Below are 20,883 nucleotides of genomic sequence, written 5' to 3' on the forward strand. Positions count from 1 at the left end.
CCAAAAGATATAAGCTTTTCTGACTATGGAAGGGATTAATATGGAAAAAAAATGAGATACGATCTTAAAAACAAGCAGGCCGCAGGGAAAGACTGTGACAACAAAAATTGCCAGCCTTTTGTTTACTTATTCATTTAGCGAAGTTTGGAGTGGGGAAAAAAAGCAACACAACAAAATAAAAAAAACACTTGTGTGTTGCAAGAGGAATAGGGGAAGTGACTGCTGAAATCACAGTATAAATGCTTGGCAAGGTCAGTCCCAGCAGCAGTTAGTGAGTAAAACAGGAGTGGAAATAACACAAAGCAATTGAGAAGAGGAGGCTACAATAATAAATGACTTCGCTGAGTTTCTGAATCTCTTAAGATGTTCTTCTTGGGCTATACTACTCTGATTTTATCTTGGATGTATTGTACTGCAGAAAGAGGTAAGCTTTTATATGAAAAAAAAACCCAGACCAACACCTTTCTTGAAGTGTATGTGAAAATGGTAACTAAAGCAATATCTAAATAAAATAATTGCATTGTAGCCTATTTTAATGAACTTTTAATAACAGTAATTGTGATTTCTTCTGGTGGTATTTAGCACCTTTAGTTCCTGTCATAGGTGTTATTGTACCTATTTATTTGGATAACTACTGCTCTTATTAATCGGTTGCACAACTTTTTTAATGGTTACTATACCTATAAACTAGGGCCAGACAACTCGTTTTTTTAGTACTTGTGTTTGCTAATTATTCTAATATCTAAAACCTGTAAACAGCTGGTATATCAAAATAGAAAATATTCAATAAATGTGCATTTATTCCCATCTGGAACAATTTGTGAGATGATCTAAGAGAGACAAATTATTACTAAATTGACTGAAAAGCTTACAAAATGTCTGATGACTGACAGACTGTTTTTAAACCATTACATGAGAAAAAATGTCTACGTGTATGCTTTCGTACATGTTTAATGAGGTATTCTGGGGGTATCTTTTCAGAAGCCTCTGGTATTTTCTGTTTCTCTGTTCAGTTTGGGTTTTTTATATATTGTGTTTGTATTGCTTAATGTATGTTTAGTAGTTTAAATATTTTGCCTTCTGTCGGAGTCTTTGCATGGACTGTTGCAGAAAGGGTGTTACGTGCTTTTGAGCTAGTGTGTCTTTCCTTGGTTCAAGTTGTTTTTAATTTTAGGTTAACACTATTAAGACATTAATCAAAACAGTCTGATGGATTTCACTTTGAAAAAAAGAAAAATCAGGACACTAATGAAGTCTGTAATCTTTTTTTTAGATAGATTTACAATAAATACAGCTTCAAAGCAACTAATGAAGACTAATTTGCTTGTAAAGAAATCCAGAAAAATCCTGGAATTTAAAAAGAACATTTGCCTGCATTTGCAATTCCTTTTTACAATGCTTTCTTTAGATCAGAGAGATTGCAAAGGAATGTTAATGTAGCAATATTTTATTTATTCGGAACAACTATTGCTATGAGTCATGCAGGATTCTTAGGTCAAGCTTCATGTTGAAAGTCTGTGTGAGGTGTTCAAGAGCACAAGGGCTCTTGAAAAATACATCTACCTGATTTTATAGTTTGTACTTGACTTTATGGAAGTTGCTGCCAACATAATGATGGCAAGAAGGCAACGAGCTATTTCTGACTAAGGTCAAGTTACATACATACCAAATGGTTAATTCCAGCTTTCTGGGTGTCTCACTAAAGGAATTTAAGGTCTACATTTAGTGCATGCTGTATTTAATATTAATTAAAACAACACCATCCACCCCTTAAACTGAGTAAAAATGTTTGGAAGATAACTAAGGTCAAAGTGAATACCCAGAATTAATTACATCGTGTAATAAGTCATAAGAAGTAATCTCATGGACAGGAGAAAATAAGTTTTCAAGTATCAGGTGATCTCAGCCTGGAAGGAAAGTCTGGGCAATGTAAAGGGGAGGGGAGCTTTGACAGAACATGACCAAATGACACATGAGCTTAATGTCAGCAAGGATGGTAGTGGCTGCAGAAGAGCATAGTTTGAAAGAAAGCTCTACAAAGTGCACAAATTGTTCTGTGTGGTACTGGAAGGACAGGCATGGAGGAGCTCCTGCACGTGGAAGGTTAGAACCCGGGCAGTAATCTTAGTCATTCTAACTAAAATCTACTTCATTAATTATGACTGTCCCATGTGGTTTCTTGGCATTTGGTTGGCTATTGTGTCCTTCTAAATGTCTATTCATATTCCTACAAAATGTGGATTTTTGGCAATTTCCTGTTTTGTGATGATTAAGCAAAAGACACATGCTCATTTGATCACAAATGTTCCCAGGATTTCTTGCTACATTTTTAATTGTAAAATTGTTTTGGCACTTGTCAATGTCAATAATGTAAATTATATTTTTTCATGTCAATAATATTTTTTCAGCTTGTGAAGAACCTCCTCCTAGAAGGGTTAAAGAAGTGCCTACTGAAAGATGGGACAAACCTCCCTATCCACATGGTACCAAAGTAACATACAGATGTCGGCCTGGATATATAAAACTTGGAAGAATTGTGTTTGAGTGTGCTGATGGAGCATGGAAGCAAAACCTCCCAGCAGCAGAATGCAAAAGTAAGTATTTGTGCAAAATATAAGCAAACCTTTGACCTGACAGATCAGGTTTTTGCCAGTGATGCCAGTTTCAAATTGTCATTGTATCTTTACCCAGAACTTCAGCCTCTTTTCAAATACTATTCTAAAAAGTGTGTACACATAAGGAAACATTTCCAAAAGTTCCTTTTCTCCAGATTAAAGGATTATCTTTTTCTTTGGTCTTTACAATAGAAGATGATACTCTAGGCCTGCCTTATTAACCCGATTTATGTTAAACTATAAAGTTATTAAGTAATTAGAAGCTTACTTCCAAAATTTTAGAAAAAGTCTAATGCAGATGAAAATTACAGTCTAAGGAGAATTAATCTGTGGCCTAGCTTCTGAATGCAAGTCAAGAGACAGTATTGTCCTCTGTTTATTCAACTAGTTCTATCAAAGATACAATTTCGTGGAAATGGGAAGTTATTTTTCCCTGCCTTGTCTTTTATTCAATGAAGTAAAAATCCATTATTAGGATGAGAGCTGCGATTTATTATCTCTATTATACTGTGTTAAAAGTTTAGAAGTATCTCACACACTCATACAGAATTCATTAGCAAAGAAATTGCAGTTTGTTATTGTTAGCCATCAGATACTTCTTTTCTGAAATAAATTAGTTTAAACACAAAGAAATTTTAGACACGTGAGCCTTTTTCTTCTATATCGAACACAACATTATTGCTAGTAGTATACAAGTATTTGGTTCAATAATATAAACTTTAAGTCCTAGGTGTCAGAGATTAATACAAATCATGAGTAAAAATTAATTAATAAAATTATTACTTTCTTTTAAATTTTTTATTTAGTCACCTTCTCAGTTTTTATACTTATTTATATAACTGCTCTGTCAACAGAGATCTTTCAAGTATGCAAAATGTGTTGTTGCTTTCAGTAACATATTTTAGTAAATACTGCCACCCAGTGAACAAACAGATAACGACACTGGCAAGGTGAAGTGATAACGTTCACTTTTCAGAATAGGTCACCCTAGACAGCAGTATTGTTCATGAGGTTGTCCATTTTCTCTGAACCACACTGGAGCAGGTTTACAGCCTACTCAAACACCTGCTCCTTGGAGAAAACAAGGATGTTGATACCCTCCAAGAAATGAAACTGCCTAGGTTTCCTAGGGAGCAGGAAAGATTTCTCCTGAGGAGGCCTAGTAGGGCTTTAGCTCTGCAGTTTATTTTGCAGTCTGTATTGTAACATCAACAGTGGATGAATAAGAGGATGTTGTGTTCATCTTTACAATTCCTTTGGGAATCCAGGGCAAATAGTTACAGTCAGAGCACAAGAAAAGTCCTATGGGGAACTTAGGCAGAAAACACTGAGGACCACAAAGCTCCTGTGGCCTTAGATCTTCCCTCTTTACTTGCCACAATCCCCATCAGACTGAGGAAATTTCATTTCCAGTCATGGATGGATTCTGTAGTGGAAGCTTTGAACCAGTTTACATCACAAGTTGTATGAAAAGCTGAAGTTACATCCAAACTTAAGACAAGTTCAGCATTTTTAAAGGAATAAAAACTGCTAATTTGTTTTCTGTTGTGATTTTAAAAGGGGGGTTAACCAAGCTAATTCTGAGCATTTTTGCAAGGCCCATACTTGCTACTAATTACTAGAAAAGTGCTCTCTTTCACACTAGGAAATTCCTATGTATGGTTTTAAGTTTGTTTTGTTTTGTTTTTTTTTACACCAGATAAGCCCTGTGGACATCCTGGCGATACTGAGTTTGGTTACTTTGAGCTTACCAGTGGAACTGAATTTGTATTTGGTGCCAGGGTTGAGTACAGATGTAATGATGGGTAATACTTAATTCAATATATGGGAGTTATCATAAAGCGTTAATGTTAAAAGAAGATTTGTTGTCTGTAATGCAGCTGCAACTTAGTAATATTTGATGCTTGGTTATTGTTTCATTTAAATTTCTGCAATGATAGTAATACTAAAGATAACTCTCATGTCTGGTGCTATTGGAGTAACTGAACTCATGCACCTGGACAACCATGCACCTGAAGGTGTCTGAAGTATCTAATATAAGTAAAGCTGTGGCTAACTTGAAATCATGACTGTTTGAGTAGAAGACAAAAACACTGTCTGTAAAGCTGCCTTGTGACCCCACCAGCCAGCCAGTTCAGATAGAAATGCAGTTTTGCATGCTAGAATCTGTGCTCTCAGTAGGCAGTCACAATGTAGTTATGTTAGTTATGTTTAGTCATTAGGTCATCTCCTATTCAGAGCCACAACTCATCATTCCTGCTTAAATCATTTTGTGCATTGTGAAATAAAATGTATTGTCAAAAATGTTCGAATGAAGACATTTCTGGTAGACTCACTAACATGTCTTCTCTGATTGCTTGGAAGAAATTCTTCTCTCTTTGTCCTCTATTTTCTCCAATGAAAACTGCAACAAGGCAAATCTGTAACATTGTATGTAGTTAAGTAAGCCATGACATTGTGGCCATGATGCCCTCAAACTTAAAATAATGCCAGCTTATTAAAGCATGAGATATGTATGATTTTGATGAAGTCCTATTTTGATGCTCTCACATGGCTTTCAGTCATACTAGAGCACAGGCAACAGGAGTTTTACTCTGCTTGCTATTGATTGTGTAAATTACCCCTAGGTTATTTATTATGTAGCCAAAGCTGGCTGTCTCTGTAAATGAAGAAGCTATCTTAATGATAACTTCCTACTTTCAGGGTTTTTTCGTATTTTCTGCCATATGCAATTAAAAGAAACAAAATGGGGAAGAGATGAGCCAAAAAAATACTTAGTTTTGTCATGTTTTGTTTAGTCTGTGTTAGAACTTATGAAACCTACTTCCTGTGCTTCAAAACCAGCAGCACTGCTGTTTCTGTCACATAATAAAACTGTATTTTAGTATTGCTTACTTTTTATTTGGTAAGATACCAGATGCTCAGCCAAAGAAATTACCGTGAGTGTCAGGCAAATGGATGGAGCAATGACATCCCTCACTGTGAAGGTAAAAGTAATTTGAAATATAATTCCTTAACAAACTGTCTTTTTATCTGTCTGATACTGTCTGGAACTAGTCTGTGATCTCTCAGATACAAGTGGTCTAAATTCATGGCTCTCATGATGTTTGTTCACTTTAGGAATGTAATTGTTCTGATATCCTTAACTAGGATTTTTAGTTAGTAACTGAACTGTTGTAGTCAATTTATAACACAGCACTTTTTGAGGTATTTGTCTACAGCAAATTCAGTTTGGCATAGCTCTAAAGTAAATTAACCTGTTTTGACAAAGTTTAATGGCCCTGTCAGTCAAAGCTCATCTAACCATCCGTAGAATTCATAGGATCACAAGATAATTTAGATTGGGAAAGACCTTATGAGGTCTTCTAGTTCAGTAGGTGCTCTTTCTTTAGCCTTCAAGAGTAGAGAAGAGGGTGATGAGAGCTCATTTACAAGCTTCTTCCTATGTCAGTCAGTCTTTTTGCCTAGGATTTTGTATTATATCTGTTGCAAATGGTATCTGAATACTTAACAAGAATATATATTTTTAAAATGTGTAAGGAATTACAGCAAATTTGTTGTATTTTAACTTTTCTGTGTGTCCATTTTACAGAATAGACCTCAAAAAGGCTGGTTTTTTCCTTCGCTTTTGTTTTATTTTCCAGTGGCAAAGTGCTTACCTGTACAAGCACCAGAAAATGGAAGAATGGTTATGAGTGGTGCATTTGAGCTAGACCGAGAATATTCCTTTGGCCAGGTTGTAAATTTTGAATGTAATGCAAAATACAGACTTGTTGGATCTAAAGAATTAATTTGCTCTTCTAATGGGAAATGGAATAGTGATGTGCCTGAGTGCCAAGGTAAAAGGACACTATTTATTATCTGTAACTAAGAAGCTTTATTCTCACAAACTTCTAAGGACTAGTTGACATATGGGGAACTACAAAGCTTGTATTTATTCCACAGCAATTAAGCATAGTTTGTCTGTAAACAATCTGCACTGCATATATGCAGAAGAAGTAGGATAAGAAACAGAAATCAGAGAATATTGGTTCCTAATATAGTCATAATGGACCATCTGTTCATTCAACATTTTCACTACAAGATGTATGATTTTCCAGGCTGCAGTCAATTTCTCTGAAACTAGCTTTGGTATGTCTATGTAAGATTAAATGACCTCAGTGTTGATTTAACCAAAGTAATTACAAACAATTTTGAATCTGTGATGGATTTTTCTTTCTTCAGGCTAATGTGTTTTGACAAGTTAGGAGGCTGTTTCATGTTTAGTTTTTAAAAAGCCACTGAATCAAAGAGTAAGTGGAGAGTGACCTCTGAAGGTCCTTCAAAGCAGTGAGCTAGGGCAAGTTACTCCAGACAATGTCCAGTTAGCTTTTTAACATCTCCAAGGATGGAGATTCCACAGCATCTCTGTATAACCCCTTCCAGTGTTTGACCACTCTTAAGTAAAAATGTTTTTTCTTACGTTTAAGTGCTATTTCCTGTATTTCAGTTTGAGTCCATTGCTTCTTGCCTTGTCACTAGGTGCAAATGAGAAGAGTCTGACTCCATCATCCTTACTTCTGGTACCCCACCACTGCCTGGAATTTAAACATATACACATTAATAAGATCCTCCCTTCCTCTCAAGCCTTCTTTTCTCTAAGCTCTCTAAACCAATTTTTGTCTGTCAGTTTTTCCAGTTCCTTAATTATATTAATGTCCCTTCACTGGTCCTGCTCCAGTATGTCCATGTCTTTCCTGTATTGGGGAGCTCTGACCTGAACACAGCAGTCCAGATTTGGTCTGACCAGTGCTGAGTAGAGGGGAAGGATCACCTCTTCTGACCCACTGGCAACACTCTTCCCAGTGGAGTCCAGGACACCGTTTTCTTTGTTCGCTGCAAAGGCACGTTGCTGTTCAGATTGTCCATCAAGACTGCCAAGTTTTTTTCTGCAAAGCTACTTTTCAGCCAGTTGACCCCATGCTGTCCTACCCACAGTTTATGCTGGTGGATGGGGTTATTCCTTCCCTTTGGCAGGTAGAAATTGTATGCAAGAATGAATCCCAGGAAGATTATGGCAACAATCACTGTTAAATATCCAGTCCCTCAAGTTTCTTAGAATGTTTATGTTATCTGATTGGGAAATATGTGTTTAGAAAAGCATATCTACATATGTGAGGATACTAGATACATGTATGCTTTATTCATAATTTCAGCGCTGCATTTTGTTACCTTGAAATCCCCATTTATTCATTTATTATAATTCAAACAGCAAAAAGTGTGATTAAACGTGTGCTTGTAATATTTGCAGAACATAGTGAATTTTATTAAACAGTGGTATTTCATCCTATATTCAAAGTGAATCTAGCAAAGGAATCCAAGAGAACTCTTTGGTGTCCTTCTTTGTGGCCTACGAAACAAAGCCTTGAGTATTTTCTGGCTTTATGAGTGCAGGTTTTGGAATGGCAAAATCTCAGTGGCTTTATTTGTTTTGGGAATGAGCTGGGGATGCTGAAGTTCTTCTACAGATAGTGAAGCATTCTAGTGTCAGTTTTCCAGATAGTTGCATTCCTTTTTCCTGTTGATGCCACAATTTAGGGAATCATCTACTGGCTATGAGAGAGCTTTAGATTTGCTGGAAATTACAAGAAAACAATAGGCATCTATTCTCAGCAAATAAAAAAATAATAAATATATGGATTTTGTCTTTCCCAATTTCAGAGATTATCTGTGAGGTGCCAAAAATTCTGCATGGGTATGTACGTTCTCCAAAGAGTTCTTACAAGGAATCTGATCAACTGCTGTTTGCCTGTGACGAAGGATACAGATATGGTGAAAGAGCAGATGCGCGATGTACTGAATCAGGATGGAATCCCCCCCCCCATTGCACTGGTTAGCCTTGCATATTTGTTGTGTTTGGAAGTAATTTCAGAGACTAGTAATGGCAAAATGTGGTTTATTCATAGCAAAATAAATCTATCCATATCTGGTGAATATCCAGTGGAGATCTGGAAAGACTGAGTGTTAAAAGGACCAAACAAGTGCTTAAGTTTTCCATAGGGAACAGTAGCAAAAATGGTTAATTCAATCTTTTGCTACCTGACTGTAGTTAGCTAGGTCTATGAAGCAACAAGTGTTCCAGTATACTGCATAAATGAGATTGATGCTAAAATACTTCATGCAGCATTAGTAGCTGTTGTTATTCTTTTTTTATATGATTCTGAATCAGTGAGGTGAACACAGCAAAAAGATTTACTGGGTTAGGAAAAAAAATCCTGATTTGGACAAATAGAAAGGACAGAGCTGCATCTCTACCTTCTACAAAATATGAGGAAAATGTTGCATCTAAGGAATGGAAAAATCAAATGCTAAAAAGGATATTTAAGCAAGAAAACAAAACAAACAAAGAAACAAACAAAAACAACCTCAAAAAACAAAACAACAACAAGCATTAATACCAGAGAAATCTGAACTACAGAATTAATCTGCAATTTTTAATGGCATGGGAAAATTAACATACAAAATAGACTTCTTAGATAAGTGGTATGGGTTTTGAAGTCCTATTGTCTTCACATTGAGTTTCCATACCTTTTTAAGTGCATTTAATGTGAACAGAACCAATACAAGTCAGTGGCTGCCTTTCAAGAGGTCTATACAAATTAATATTTTTACAATGCTGAAACTCCTTGCTTCGTAACTCCCAAATGCCTTTTGAGCAGTTAAGATGACAAATCCACAATTTCTGAGGCTAGTCTTATTTCACGTCAGCCCTCTGGGTCATGGCTTTTACTTCAGTGTAATTCAACGGTAGCACTTAAAGACTATCATAAAATCTCATAACCCCAGAAACAGAAATATGCATGTCATATCCCAGTTGAAATAGCTTCATGTAAATTTGGGGGAAATCATTAGTGCCTCCAATTGTCTTCAATAAATTGCCTAGCACTTGAAACTGGACAAAAATGTTGGCAACAGAGCAACATTGTAGGATGGTATGTACCACCCTCCTTCCTGGGACCTCTTCCAGAAAGACTCTTCTAGAAATAAAGAGTAGTCCGTCTTAGTGCCCACTTAGTTCTTGACCTTTATGCTTCAAGTTTAGTAATGATACTAATTAATATGCACTGTCTACATTTCAGCAACAGCTTTTGAAAAGTGCAAACCAAAACATTTCTCCAGCCACTGATATACTGGTCTCTGATACTTGGGGCATATTCACATAGTGGGTTTTGAGTCCTACTTGACATCCCATTGGACCTAGATGACTCAGTAGGACACGCATACAGCTGATAGGCTGCCTTCACTCCACAGCAGGACCAGCCTGTAGTTATCTTATAGTCATTCCCTCCTAGCCCTGAGTGTGTTGGCAATATTTTCTAAGTTGGCAGTACAGAAAGACCTGAAAGACAGGCTCTGGCTCATAAATAATGTGTTTCCTTGGCTTCTCTGAGCATGGAGCTCATGAGCTTTTTAGAATAGCATTCTCATCCTTTCTCAGTTGTTGAAATACTTCTAGTGTCAGTGCAAGACACTAATCGTAATCATACAGCCTTTGAATTACCCATTCCTAGTTAAGGATAGTTATTTCTCCTTTGAGAATCTGCCAGTGAACCTGTTCTCCTTTGGGACAGTGCCCATAAACCAGTCCAGGAGACCTGTGTGTGAGCCCAGCATAGGTCATTTTGAGCTCCAGCTGTTGAATGGCCTGCTGGAAAAGATTAGTCACATTCAGTTTGATCACCTCTAGTTCTTGCTCCAACCATTCTCTCTGCAATTAAGTTTTAATCTTCTAATTAGCATGATGTCAGTAACAGCTGTCACTCTGGTCTTACAGAGCTGTAAATTTCTAAGAGTGGGAGGGCGTGTTAACCCTTTTCTTTGCCCTACAAAATACATTTTTTAAAATGTTATGCAGTTATGGTCAAAATGCTATAAAAATAAGAAATTATGCCGTAAATATTAACATACTCTCCAAATTAGCCCATTTTTTAAAATATTTTTATTTAGAAACTGTATGCTATCCTCCAAGAATTCCCCATGGGGGCTTTGGACCTCGACAAGATACCTACGGAGTAGGTAATATCATCACAATAGAGTGTGATCCTGGATTTCATTTTAAAGCATTGACTGGCAGAAGCACAGCTCAATGCACCAAGAACGGATGGGTGCCTGATCCACGTTGTGTCCGTAAGTAGCTCTTAAAAACCCTAAGAAGCATGATAAATGAGAGTTGCTTATTCATTTTATTTCTTTGGGATGTAAAGCCTCATTTGATGGTTTAGGAATATCATCTACAAAAACAATGGTATAATCTACATTTACAGTATGTTTATGGTATTACCTATTCCTGTATTTGTGAAAGTATGTGTTTAAAAGTGTTATAGTTAGCTCCCTGTCAGGAGCTGAGTGGCAGCATGTTCATCAAGATAAGAGGACATAGTGTGTGTGTTAAAGTATCCAAACTAAAACAAAACATAGGTAATGATTGGAAAGTATCTCTCATTGTAGTTATCACAGCTTTAGATTTTGCAGTTGTTTGTTGGTATATTATGAATAATCACAGGGTTTTTTCTGCCTACTGTAACCTGTCAAATAACAAAACAAAATATTGATTGTTGATGAGATCTTTCTTGGCTTAAACTTCCCATAACTACAATGACAGTTTTGCCTAGTAGGCACAGTATTAACAAATAAAGAAGTTAGCAATTAATTTAATAATCTAGCAATCTTTGGTCACTGAAAATAAAATAAAAATTTAGAATACAGGATGTGAGAGAAACCCTGATTAAATCAGTACTGTAAAAGTATCTTTGGATTATTTGAACTATTCCCAAAAAGCGCACTCTTAGTATCTAGATTAATCTTTTCTCTATGTATCTGTGAGTTCTAAAATCAAGGTATTCTGAGACCACGTCATTCATTATTGAATGGTCTGTCCAGTGGGTGATGTCCTCTGACCCAGCTTGTAGGCTGAGACAGAGCACTTCAGGAGGAATCTACCTACCATGGCCAAGTAGGACACCCTTGGTAAACTGGAACGAAAGCTTCTGAAAATCTCCTTTTTCTATCCTTGGCTTGTCCCTGAAAAGGGTCTGTCCTTTCGAGGAACCAAGAAAACAAAAGAAAAACACTATAGTTTTAAAATAAAAATGAGAAGAGCTACAAAGATCTATTGGTACAGAATCCCAAAAGTTACAAATGAAAATGGTGACAGGAGTCATGTCAATTCTAAAGAGTCCACAGCTCAGTGTCCATACCTGAGCTAGCTGTCTGGGCAACCATCATGGGCAGTATAATAAATTTAGTCAAGACACTCTATGAAGGTAGTGTCACCACACCATAGAATAAGTACTTACATTTGATCTCATGTATCAGTCTTTGGAGCCCACTGAGAATATTGACTGGATTTCTGTTAGTTGCAATGGTAACAGAGGGAACCAGCATAGGTGCTGAGGTGTGCAGTTGTGATTGTGTCAGTTTCAGAAAACACTCAGATGGTGAAGCTGAAGCAGAATTAATTGTGTCCTTACCTTTTTGTCATGTGTGTTGACGTTGTTGCTGTTAAATTCTATTTCAAGAGAAACCATGTGACTACCCAGCTATAGAAAATGGCAGGTTAAGTGATGCATACGAGTACTACAGAGGCTATTACTTTCCAATGACGGTTGGGCAGCATTCCATTTACTACTGCAATCGTGGTTATTCAAGCCCGAATGGACGTGGCTGGATTCAAATAGTCTGTTCTGAAAGGGGCTGGTCTCCAGAGCCTAAGTGCCTCAGTAAGTACATTCCCACTATATGCTCAATCTTGTTATAATCATCAAAGGTCTATGCAGCAGAAATTGTGCCAATGGAGCACAAGACAGAACAAAGAACAGTTTGTTAAAGTAAAATTGTTTTTGTTTACCTGGTCTGCAGAGCTCAACTGTCAGCTGGTAAGTGACACTCTGAACTGCATAAGGCTGAAATGATGCTTTTGCATTTTGGAAATCCTTTGCTCCTGAACCTATCCATGAGATGAAGAAATATATGGGAAATGTTTCTCTCCTCTGACTTCTGGATCACATGCATGCCTCTACTTTCATCTGCACATACAGGGAGTTTCTACTCTATGTCAATATAATCTTCCTTCCATGGCCTGGGCACTTTGTCTAGATGTTAATCTCTGCAATCTGTTGCCTGGTCCATTTGGATAACATTTGGAGCTGAGAGGGTGGCACACTTGGTAATAAGCTGAAAGTGAGCATCAGCAAGAGATCCAGATACACTGACTTAATGATTGAACTATATAGAACAGATTTAAAGCAGTGACCTAGGCCTCCTCTCCAAACACACATCTTCAGTCACTGTGAAGTTCCTATCTACCGATAGGGCTTGAAAATAGGTTACAAAAGGTAGATCTTTCCCCATTGCCCTCAGTGGAGTGATGCTCAGTGCAGGAAATGAGTGGAGTCCTGTGTGGAGTAGAGGACCAGTTACTCAAGTAACACAGCTAGAACATTCCTTCAGCCATCTTCTTTGTGTCTGGGCTCATGGAGGCACAGGATGCTGTAGAACCTGCATGCTTGGCAAGAGTGTGGTAATCAGTTCACAGACATGGACATTTTGGAGATGTAGTGGACCAAGCCAGAGCTGGTAGACATGATGCTAGATACACTGAAGTTAGCCAGCCTTGCTTATGAGCACTAGGTAAGCAATATTGTTTACTAGACTGCTTCTTAGCACTTTATGTAGTGACTTGCACTCCTGTTCATATGATTCATCAATCTTAGAGAAACAAAACATGCTTTCACTCGGGTTTGAACACAAATGTCTTTTTGAGGTAAGAGGACACAGAAAAGTGCTGGGAGTCTCTTTTTTAGTAACTGTCTTCCTAAGAATTAATTTACTTCAGTTCTTGCTGTACAAATTGCTCTGATTAAATGATCTTACCTTCCTCCTCTAGAAGAATGTCGGGTTGGACATCTGGAAAATGGTTATTTCTTAAATGGCCAGAAGGATGTTTACAAGGAAGGTGAAAGAGTTAAGTATATCTGCAAAGATGACTACTATACTGAACATGAAGATGGGGAAGTCACATGCACAAAGGATGACTGGTCACCTCCTCCGAGATGTATCCGTAAAAGTGAGTGTGCTGTGTTGAGGCAGCAAAAGCAGTAAATCCATCATCACATACTCTACATTAATGCTTCACCAGTCATCCCCCAGGCAGAGCACTCAATACAGAAGCAGAAATTCATGTGCTCTTAAGAATGTTCTGAATCCTACTGCTGTTTCACTTGTGCTCTTTCTTCCATGTATTATAAGCATGTATTTTAGGCAGATTTTCTTACAAGTAGAACATTTCTGTTTCTTTCAGAAGGATGCCGGAGCGTGCATTTTGACAACGGTTACTTCACTGAGAGGAGAACATTTCGTTTACAAGAGGAGGTCTTCTATCATTGTTATGGTGGCTTTGTGACTCCAGAAGGAAAAGAAACAGGAGTGACGCAGTGTCAAGAGAATGGCTGGGCTCCACCTCCAGAGTGTATCAGTGAGTAGCATAAAGGTTTCAGGGCTCCCTGTCTTTGTCACTGGGGCAGACACGATGTCCTATGTACTCAGATTTTTGTCATCTGAATTGGTAGATTTTTCTCACTGAGCAGAGGGAGACTCAAATAGAGGACTAATCCTCCAGAGATTAACCTTTCTGGGGCTCCAAGAAATAAAGAGAGAAAATGTAAAGGAAGAGAGTAAGGCAGGAAAATATTACCATCCTCTAGGTGACCTGTCTTTTTGGATCTCTAGCACAAAGTAGACGGTAATCACTGATCTCTCCAGTGATTCTTACCAGGTACAAAAGCCCAAATTTACTTCCAGTTCTCCTGCCTTTCAAGCCACATGGGAAGATTTATGAAGAAATGCCTGTGAGCCAAGAGATTCTGCCAAGAACTTTCTTATAGTGTGACTAAACTAGAGAAAAATGGGATTAATTTTTTTGAAAAATGTTATCACTGTGCATAAAAAGCACTATGCATATGCGTGCTCTGGCGTTAAAAAGTACATTTGTGAAAAACAAGTGCTTTTTCTTGAAAATACCTCTAAACTGTTGTTGCCTTTTTTCTCTTAAAAGTTCCTTCCTCTCCTCAGCATGGGTATAGGGTGACCAACATTAGCTTGTCCTTTACCTAGGATTTTGTGGCTTTTTTCCTGACCCCCTCACAAATGACCACAGGGAACAGAAGTACAAACTGTTTTCTGTGACACCAATAGTAATAATAGCATGTAGTAGAAGGAAAGGAGTTGAATCTAAGGAGTAAATATTTATGCTAGTTATTCCTTCTGTACACATCTTTCTAAAGATAAATACAATAGATATTATGTGAATATGCTACATATGATATTTTACACTCCTATTCTGGCAACGAAGAATTTTTTATGTTTTAAATATACTGTTTCAATGGACTAGCACACATTAAAGCACCTACGGAATTGATGGTTCCAAAAGACAGAGTTTCTGGGTCCCAAAATGCACTAACTTTGTTTTATTCTACAGAATCATGTAAAACATATTCCGACACTTTCAGTTGGCACACAAATAAAACTGTGTTCATGCCTGAAGATACAGTCGAGTATGCGTGTGCGGAAGGATATAAAACTGCAAATAATACGCCAATCGGTACCACGACATGTGGCATAAATGGTGAATGGAGTCCAACACCCCAGTGTCTTGGTGAATATTATTGGTTTTGCTAATCAGCATAACTCTGTATACATTTTGTGAAGCTTTTTCTTTAAGACTTCCTTTGGTTTTGTTCTAACCATTAATATTTCATGTACTTAGGGTGTTCGCTATATGTTAAAATATTTTGTCTTTATAGCAATAGAATGTGAAATGCTGACATTGCCCAATGGAGAGTTTTCTCCCAAGAGGGGTAGATACAGGAATGGACATGTTGTGAAATTTACCTGTGCAAAGAATTATGTGAGAGTGGGACCTGCTTCTACTCAGTGCTATTATTTTGGATGGTCTCCATCACCACCAGTGTGTAAAGGTAATTCTTCTGTTAACTTAATTGTAGTTGGAAACACTTGAAAATGACTGGGTCCTGAGGACTTCTGTAGACACCTTCTGTAAGCCAGTCTTGCTCCCAAGAACAACTACCCCGTGGTCATCTCTAAAAAGGGCAGGACCTAGTCCTCTTCAGATCATTTCATAGTGTTTTGCTATTTTATGTGAAAGATTCTGAACAGGTGAACTTTCAGTATTGAACTTTCTGTTAGCTTTAGTTATGCTGGTTGGAGTTCTGCAATAACTGCAAGTGAACTGGTAAATGGTTTGTACAAAATTTCACTCAGGTTATTGACTGTAATGTATGAACAAATATTTATTAATCAAAAAGGCCTAAATAATGTGCAATATGGCAGACATGAGTGGTTAATTTGAGTAATGTCTTCTCTTTCGGTATCCTAAATATTGCCACTGCCTAGTGTTGATGCCCATCAGATATTGCGCCCTATATCCCTTTTCCTGATCACATGATATCAAAGAAAAAAACAAACTGCTTTGGTGATGACACAGAGCTGGACCCAAGCAAAAGAAACTCAGTGAAGGGTTTCCCCTATAAAATTCCTTAGCTTCATCCAGTAGGATGAACAAAGTTATGCAGAAGGGAAGATATATGACCCTATTCTACTTTTTAAGACAGAGTGCAACTTCGTGGTATCTTGCCACTTTTATTTTGCTGGTGCTGTGCCCTTTCATGAGGCAGCTTGAGAGAATTAGGGGATCTCATATTTCTCATTGACCTTCCTTCCCACTCAATCAGTTGCCTTGTTGTTTTTCCATGCTCTCATCCTTCATTTTCTCACTCTCTGTTGCATTTAAAAACAAGTAGATTTAACTTAGTTGGTTCGTTAGCTCAGCAATATTTTACTCTCCCTTAACAGGAGTTCCATTCACTCCATCAGAAGTTAATTCCTTTCATATATAGCACATATCACTTGCTGGGTGATTTTTATAATGTAGGTTATTATTAATTGCACAATTTTGACCTTTATTTTAGTTTGGTTTTGTTTTAAGAATGCTGATGTTGTCATCCATGCAACATTTTTTTTTCTCTTTAAACTGGGTTGGTTTTATCAACTACTTCTTTTATCATAGCAGAAAATAGTGCATAGAAGTAAGAGAATAGACATCAGCTATATCTGTGATCTCCAACCCAACACAAATACAGATATTAAAAGGCATAAGCCAGTGATCTGTTTAGTCTGTTCTACTGTTTTTTCTCAGCTTTAAACAACAAATTCAAGTTATTTTGCATTGAATTTAACATATAGCTGTGCAAAAAGTACTGAGTTCAGAGCATATATTTGATCTCCTCATTTCAGTAAATGCCACAGGCTGTGGGCCTCCACCTGAGATTACCAATGGACATATTGTTGGTGGCTCCGTGGAACACTATCAGCATGGGAAAAGAAAGCAATATACGTGCAACATGGAATTTAAATTGGTTGGATCAAAGGAAATTGAATGTGTTGATGGACAATGGACATCTGCTCCCTCTTGCATTGGTAAATCTACACAATTCTTACTTATTAGAATTAGATATCTGCAGGTATAACATGTGATGTTCAATATTATTTTATGGATTAAAAGTAAACACACACTACATGTAAACCCAAAACATTTTTAGTAGTATAACTGAAATCTTAAACAGTCCAATTAAATAATTTTTGTTAGTTCAAGTGATTATAGAAAGAGAATGAAAATAAATATATATTAGAAAGAATAATTATAAATCTATAAATAATGGGGAATATCTAAGTTATACAAATAATTTACAATATATAATTACAATTGTTGTGCACACACTTTCTCTTATTTACCTGTTTTTCTGGTGTTATGCTCACCCTTCCACTGCTGCTTTGGGTCCTAAAGTCAATGGCTTCAGTCTGGTGTGTTTTGGAGGAAAAGTTGCAGCACACTGTCATTATCTCAAGTCATTCACAGGGAGGAATAAGAAGTTGATGCTGATAATTTCTTCCTTACAGGATCTACTTGGGACAATTTTTAGGTTGGCTAGCATACTTTTATGCCTTGCCCTTTTTTTACTGGCCTACAGGTTCTGAATTAGATATGTACATTGTTTTTTGAATATGATACTTGTTCTTTGTTCTTCCTGTTACCCCTAAAACCACCTGTGATCAGCTCAGGTTCTAAGCTGGCCTTTTGTGAGCTATTCATAGCCTTGGGGTGCTGGGCTGTGCTCTGTCTCTGACCATCCCTTACCTCTACCCTGCCACACCCAACCTTTTTCCCTGTTTCTCAAGAACTTTGTTATCATACAAGCCCTGCATTATCATTATATTAAGAGTCATAACTACTTACTCTACATAGACAAAAACCTTGTTACTGCTGTATATATAAAACTATGGTTGTGCCAGACAGAGATAGCCAAAAGTAAAATAAATTAACTGTAGCCTGGTCACGAGAAAAAATGCTGCTACAGCTAAAATAAGTAAAACCAAGCCTCCAAGCAGTGCAGGAAAGGTTGTGACAAAGTAAGCCCCCTAAGTCTCCATACCTCAGTATGAGGCCTTGTGAGCTCAGTACAAACTCTTTGACCTCTGTCTAGCAGTGACAATAGTGTATGTTACTGGAGCACAGTGCTACAAACACAATGACTATCCATGCATAATACATATTGCTTTTACTAAATTTAGTAAACTGACTAAAACATGTTTTAGTCAAGTTGTCACAATTAAGGGGATAGGTTTGACTCACCAAATGCAAATAGTTATTTTTATTTAAGTTCTTTCAGCTATTCATATATTGCTTGAATATTACTGTGGAATACTACCTTTTTCAACAGAAGACAAAATGCCATGTGGATCCCCTTCCTCTATTCCAAATGTTGTTCTTCATCAGGAAGACCGCACCCAGTTTTCTCATGGTGATGAAGTAATTTGTGGATGCACACGAGGCTCTGGCAATTATGAGGAAAAGAAAATAAGATGTTTCAATGGGGAATGGAAGCCATTACCTCTTTGTGCTGGTAATCTATGTCTATAATATTACCATAATATTTCAGATAGGAGTGTAGCATAGTTCTATACACCACATCAAGGGATTCAGCAATCAACATGTAGCCAGAGATACTACTGTTTCATGCATCTCAACTAAGATTTTTTTTATTTTCTCATCTTTTAAATGTGAACATGTCCTTCATCCTGGACAAACTCTGCACCTACAGCTTTTTAAGCATTCTTAGTAGGTTTAGGGAAGGAACAGACACTTGCACAATGGGTAGAATCAAGTATGGTGGAACATCTTTGGTGTATGATGGCTTTTACCCATTTACCAATGTTGCTCCTTGGTAATGACCCCTCAGAGGCCTTGGGACATACCTGCAATAAAGGAGCATGCTTGATAGCTTGTTACATTAATTACTTGTAGTTTTATGTGTCTGTATGCTACTTTGCTTTTTTTTAAGTCCTGCTGAGTTTTAAAAATTTTAGTATCTACAGTGTGCTAGACTTGTCCCATCCTCACCATTTTTATGTTCACTAGTCCTTTTCATTTCTGATCCGTAGTTTTACCTTTTTTCTCATCTTCCCATTTTGTTTGGAAACGCATAAATTGATTGAAAGTAATGTCTTTTACAAATAGATAAAGCCTTTTCCTAAGAAAAAGAAAAAAAAATGCATTGAAGTCAGTAATGTAAGAAAAAAGGGATGCTGGACAAGAGGGAGTCTTGTCTGGGTTTAATTAATCCAACAGTTCGCTTATCTTTAACAGAATGCAGTTTATGATATATTCAATTCTTGGTTCTCTCTCACTTCAGAATTGATTTTATATTCATCACCTATTTGAGTAAACTGTACCTTAATTTACAATTATGTTGAGGATTGAATCTGGCACAAAACAAAGTCTGCTTAGCTTTCACAAGTAGCATGTGTTCTGACTCCTGGAACCACCAGTCAAGGACGCAAGACCTAGTTATGACTCAGATATACTTACACAGGAGATTGACACCTGATAAATAGTAAGTGTGGAGTAGTACTGCCTTTATGCTCCTACAAGCAAAAGAAAGTTTCTCTTCTTGCTCCTCTAACTATCCATTTATAGTTGTAGGGAAGAAAAAAAATGCTTAGTTTTTAGATTATTCACTGCACTCAGCAAAACGGATCCTGTCAACATAAAAATAATAGCTTTGTGAATGAGAACAGCTTCTGCCTTAGATAGCAGGCGTTAATAAAAACTGTTTCTATAATTTAGGAATCTTAGGAGTTACTTCAAAATACAGTAAATAGAAAAACACTTTCACATGGACATGCATGAGGAAACTGATGACTGTGAATGCGTATGTACATTTTACCTGAATAAAATCTACTTTTTAGATACTTTTATTTTTTTCAGATCCATCTCCTCGGTGTGTACTTCCAATGGATGTTGAGCTTGTGAACACAGATCGTCCTTCCAGGCCAAGAAGTACAACTAGGTTGCATGGAGTTATCCAGTATAGATGTAAATCAGCTGACAGAACTGTTAAACAGGCAGCTTGTGTGTCTGGAAAATGGTCACCAGAGATTGAATGTACAGGTATGTTTTTATATTTGCATACAATTTCTTCTTTTTATGAAGGAATGTTAAATGCTCATTATTAAAGCTGCTTAGCATTGCTGTGTCACTAGTCTGAAATAGAAATGCTTACATGCTTATATATATGCTTACTCCATTATATTCTAAAGCACAGTAATGAATTATTCATGGAAGTAATTTGAACAGTTAACTAGGTTTATAGACACTCTTTTAGTGAGGCAGGCTTAATAATCTCTACTCTTATAGTTGGAACAGTTGCCACTGTGATTTCTGATGTAAGAAAAGATGCAATGACAAATTTAAGCTTGCTTCTTCAAAAGGACTTTACCCTGGTGCAAATGAGAGTAGCATATAGCTCAAGCTCCAGCCAGAGTTCCTTTATTTCCTGTAAACATTCAAAGCTTTTCTATTCCTGAATTTTCTTTTTCTTCCTTTTTTTTTTCCCTTCTATTTTTTTCCAATTGTTTCCTAGTGAAACAATAAGAAAAAAGCTGTTGGTCAACTCAAAAGCACAGACCTAGAGGAACCTGCCCTTATCTAATACACATCAGAGGTCAAATGGCTACAGGACTGCCTTTATGTATAGCAGAGCAGGATATTGACTGTAGAAGGTATGATTGTAAAACAGTCATTGCCTCTTGCCTGCTTTTGTTACACCAGATTAATGGAAAACAATTATTGGAAGTGGGAGAAGTAAACAGAGAG

The 20,883-nt window shown here is 37.0% G+C and overlaps 1 protein-coding gene across 1 annotated transcript in view; it reads left to right on the forward strand.

The window, feature by feature from the left end:
* Window positions 1-239: 239 nt before the first annotated feature.
* CFH (complement factor H) overlaps window positions 240-20,883 on the forward strand; it is a 30,393-nt gene continuing 9,749 nt past the window's right edge. The window contains exons 1-15 of the mRNA XM_051625439.1: window positions 240-424; window positions 2,409-2,594; window positions 4,315-4,420; window positions 5,526-5,602; window positions 6,260-6,454; window positions 8,316-8,486; window positions 10,602-10,781; window positions 12,173-12,373; window positions 13,540-13,719; window positions 13,954-14,127; window positions 15,130-15,306; window positions 15,455-15,628; window positions 16,965-17,147; window positions 18,449-18,631; window positions 19,996-20,178. Of these exons, the coding sequence (XP_051481399.1) occupies window positions 364-424; window positions 2,409-2,594; window positions 4,315-4,420; window positions 5,526-5,602; window positions 6,260-6,454; window positions 8,316-8,486; window positions 10,602-10,781; window positions 12,173-12,373; window positions 13,540-13,719; window positions 13,954-14,127; window positions 15,130-15,306; window positions 15,455-15,628; window positions 16,965-17,147; window positions 18,449-18,631; window positions 19,996-20,178 (2,431 nt within the window). The 5' untranslated portion in view covers window positions 240-363. The remainder of the gene's footprint in view (window positions 425-2,408; window positions 2,595-4,314; window positions 4,421-5,525; window positions 5,603-6,259; window positions 6,455-8,315; window positions 8,487-10,601; window positions 10,782-12,172; window positions 12,374-13,539; window positions 13,720-13,953; window positions 14,128-15,129; window positions 15,307-15,454; window positions 15,629-16,964; window positions 17,148-18,448; window positions 18,632-19,995; window positions 20,179-20,883) is intronic.

This window comes from Apus apus, chromosome 7 (genome assembly GCF_020740795.1).
Source record: "Apus apus isolate bApuApu2 chromosome 7, bApuApu2.pri.cur, whole genome shotgun sequence".
Lineage (NCBI taxonomy): Eukaryota > Metazoa > Chordata > Aves > Apodiformes > Apodidae > Apus > Apus apus.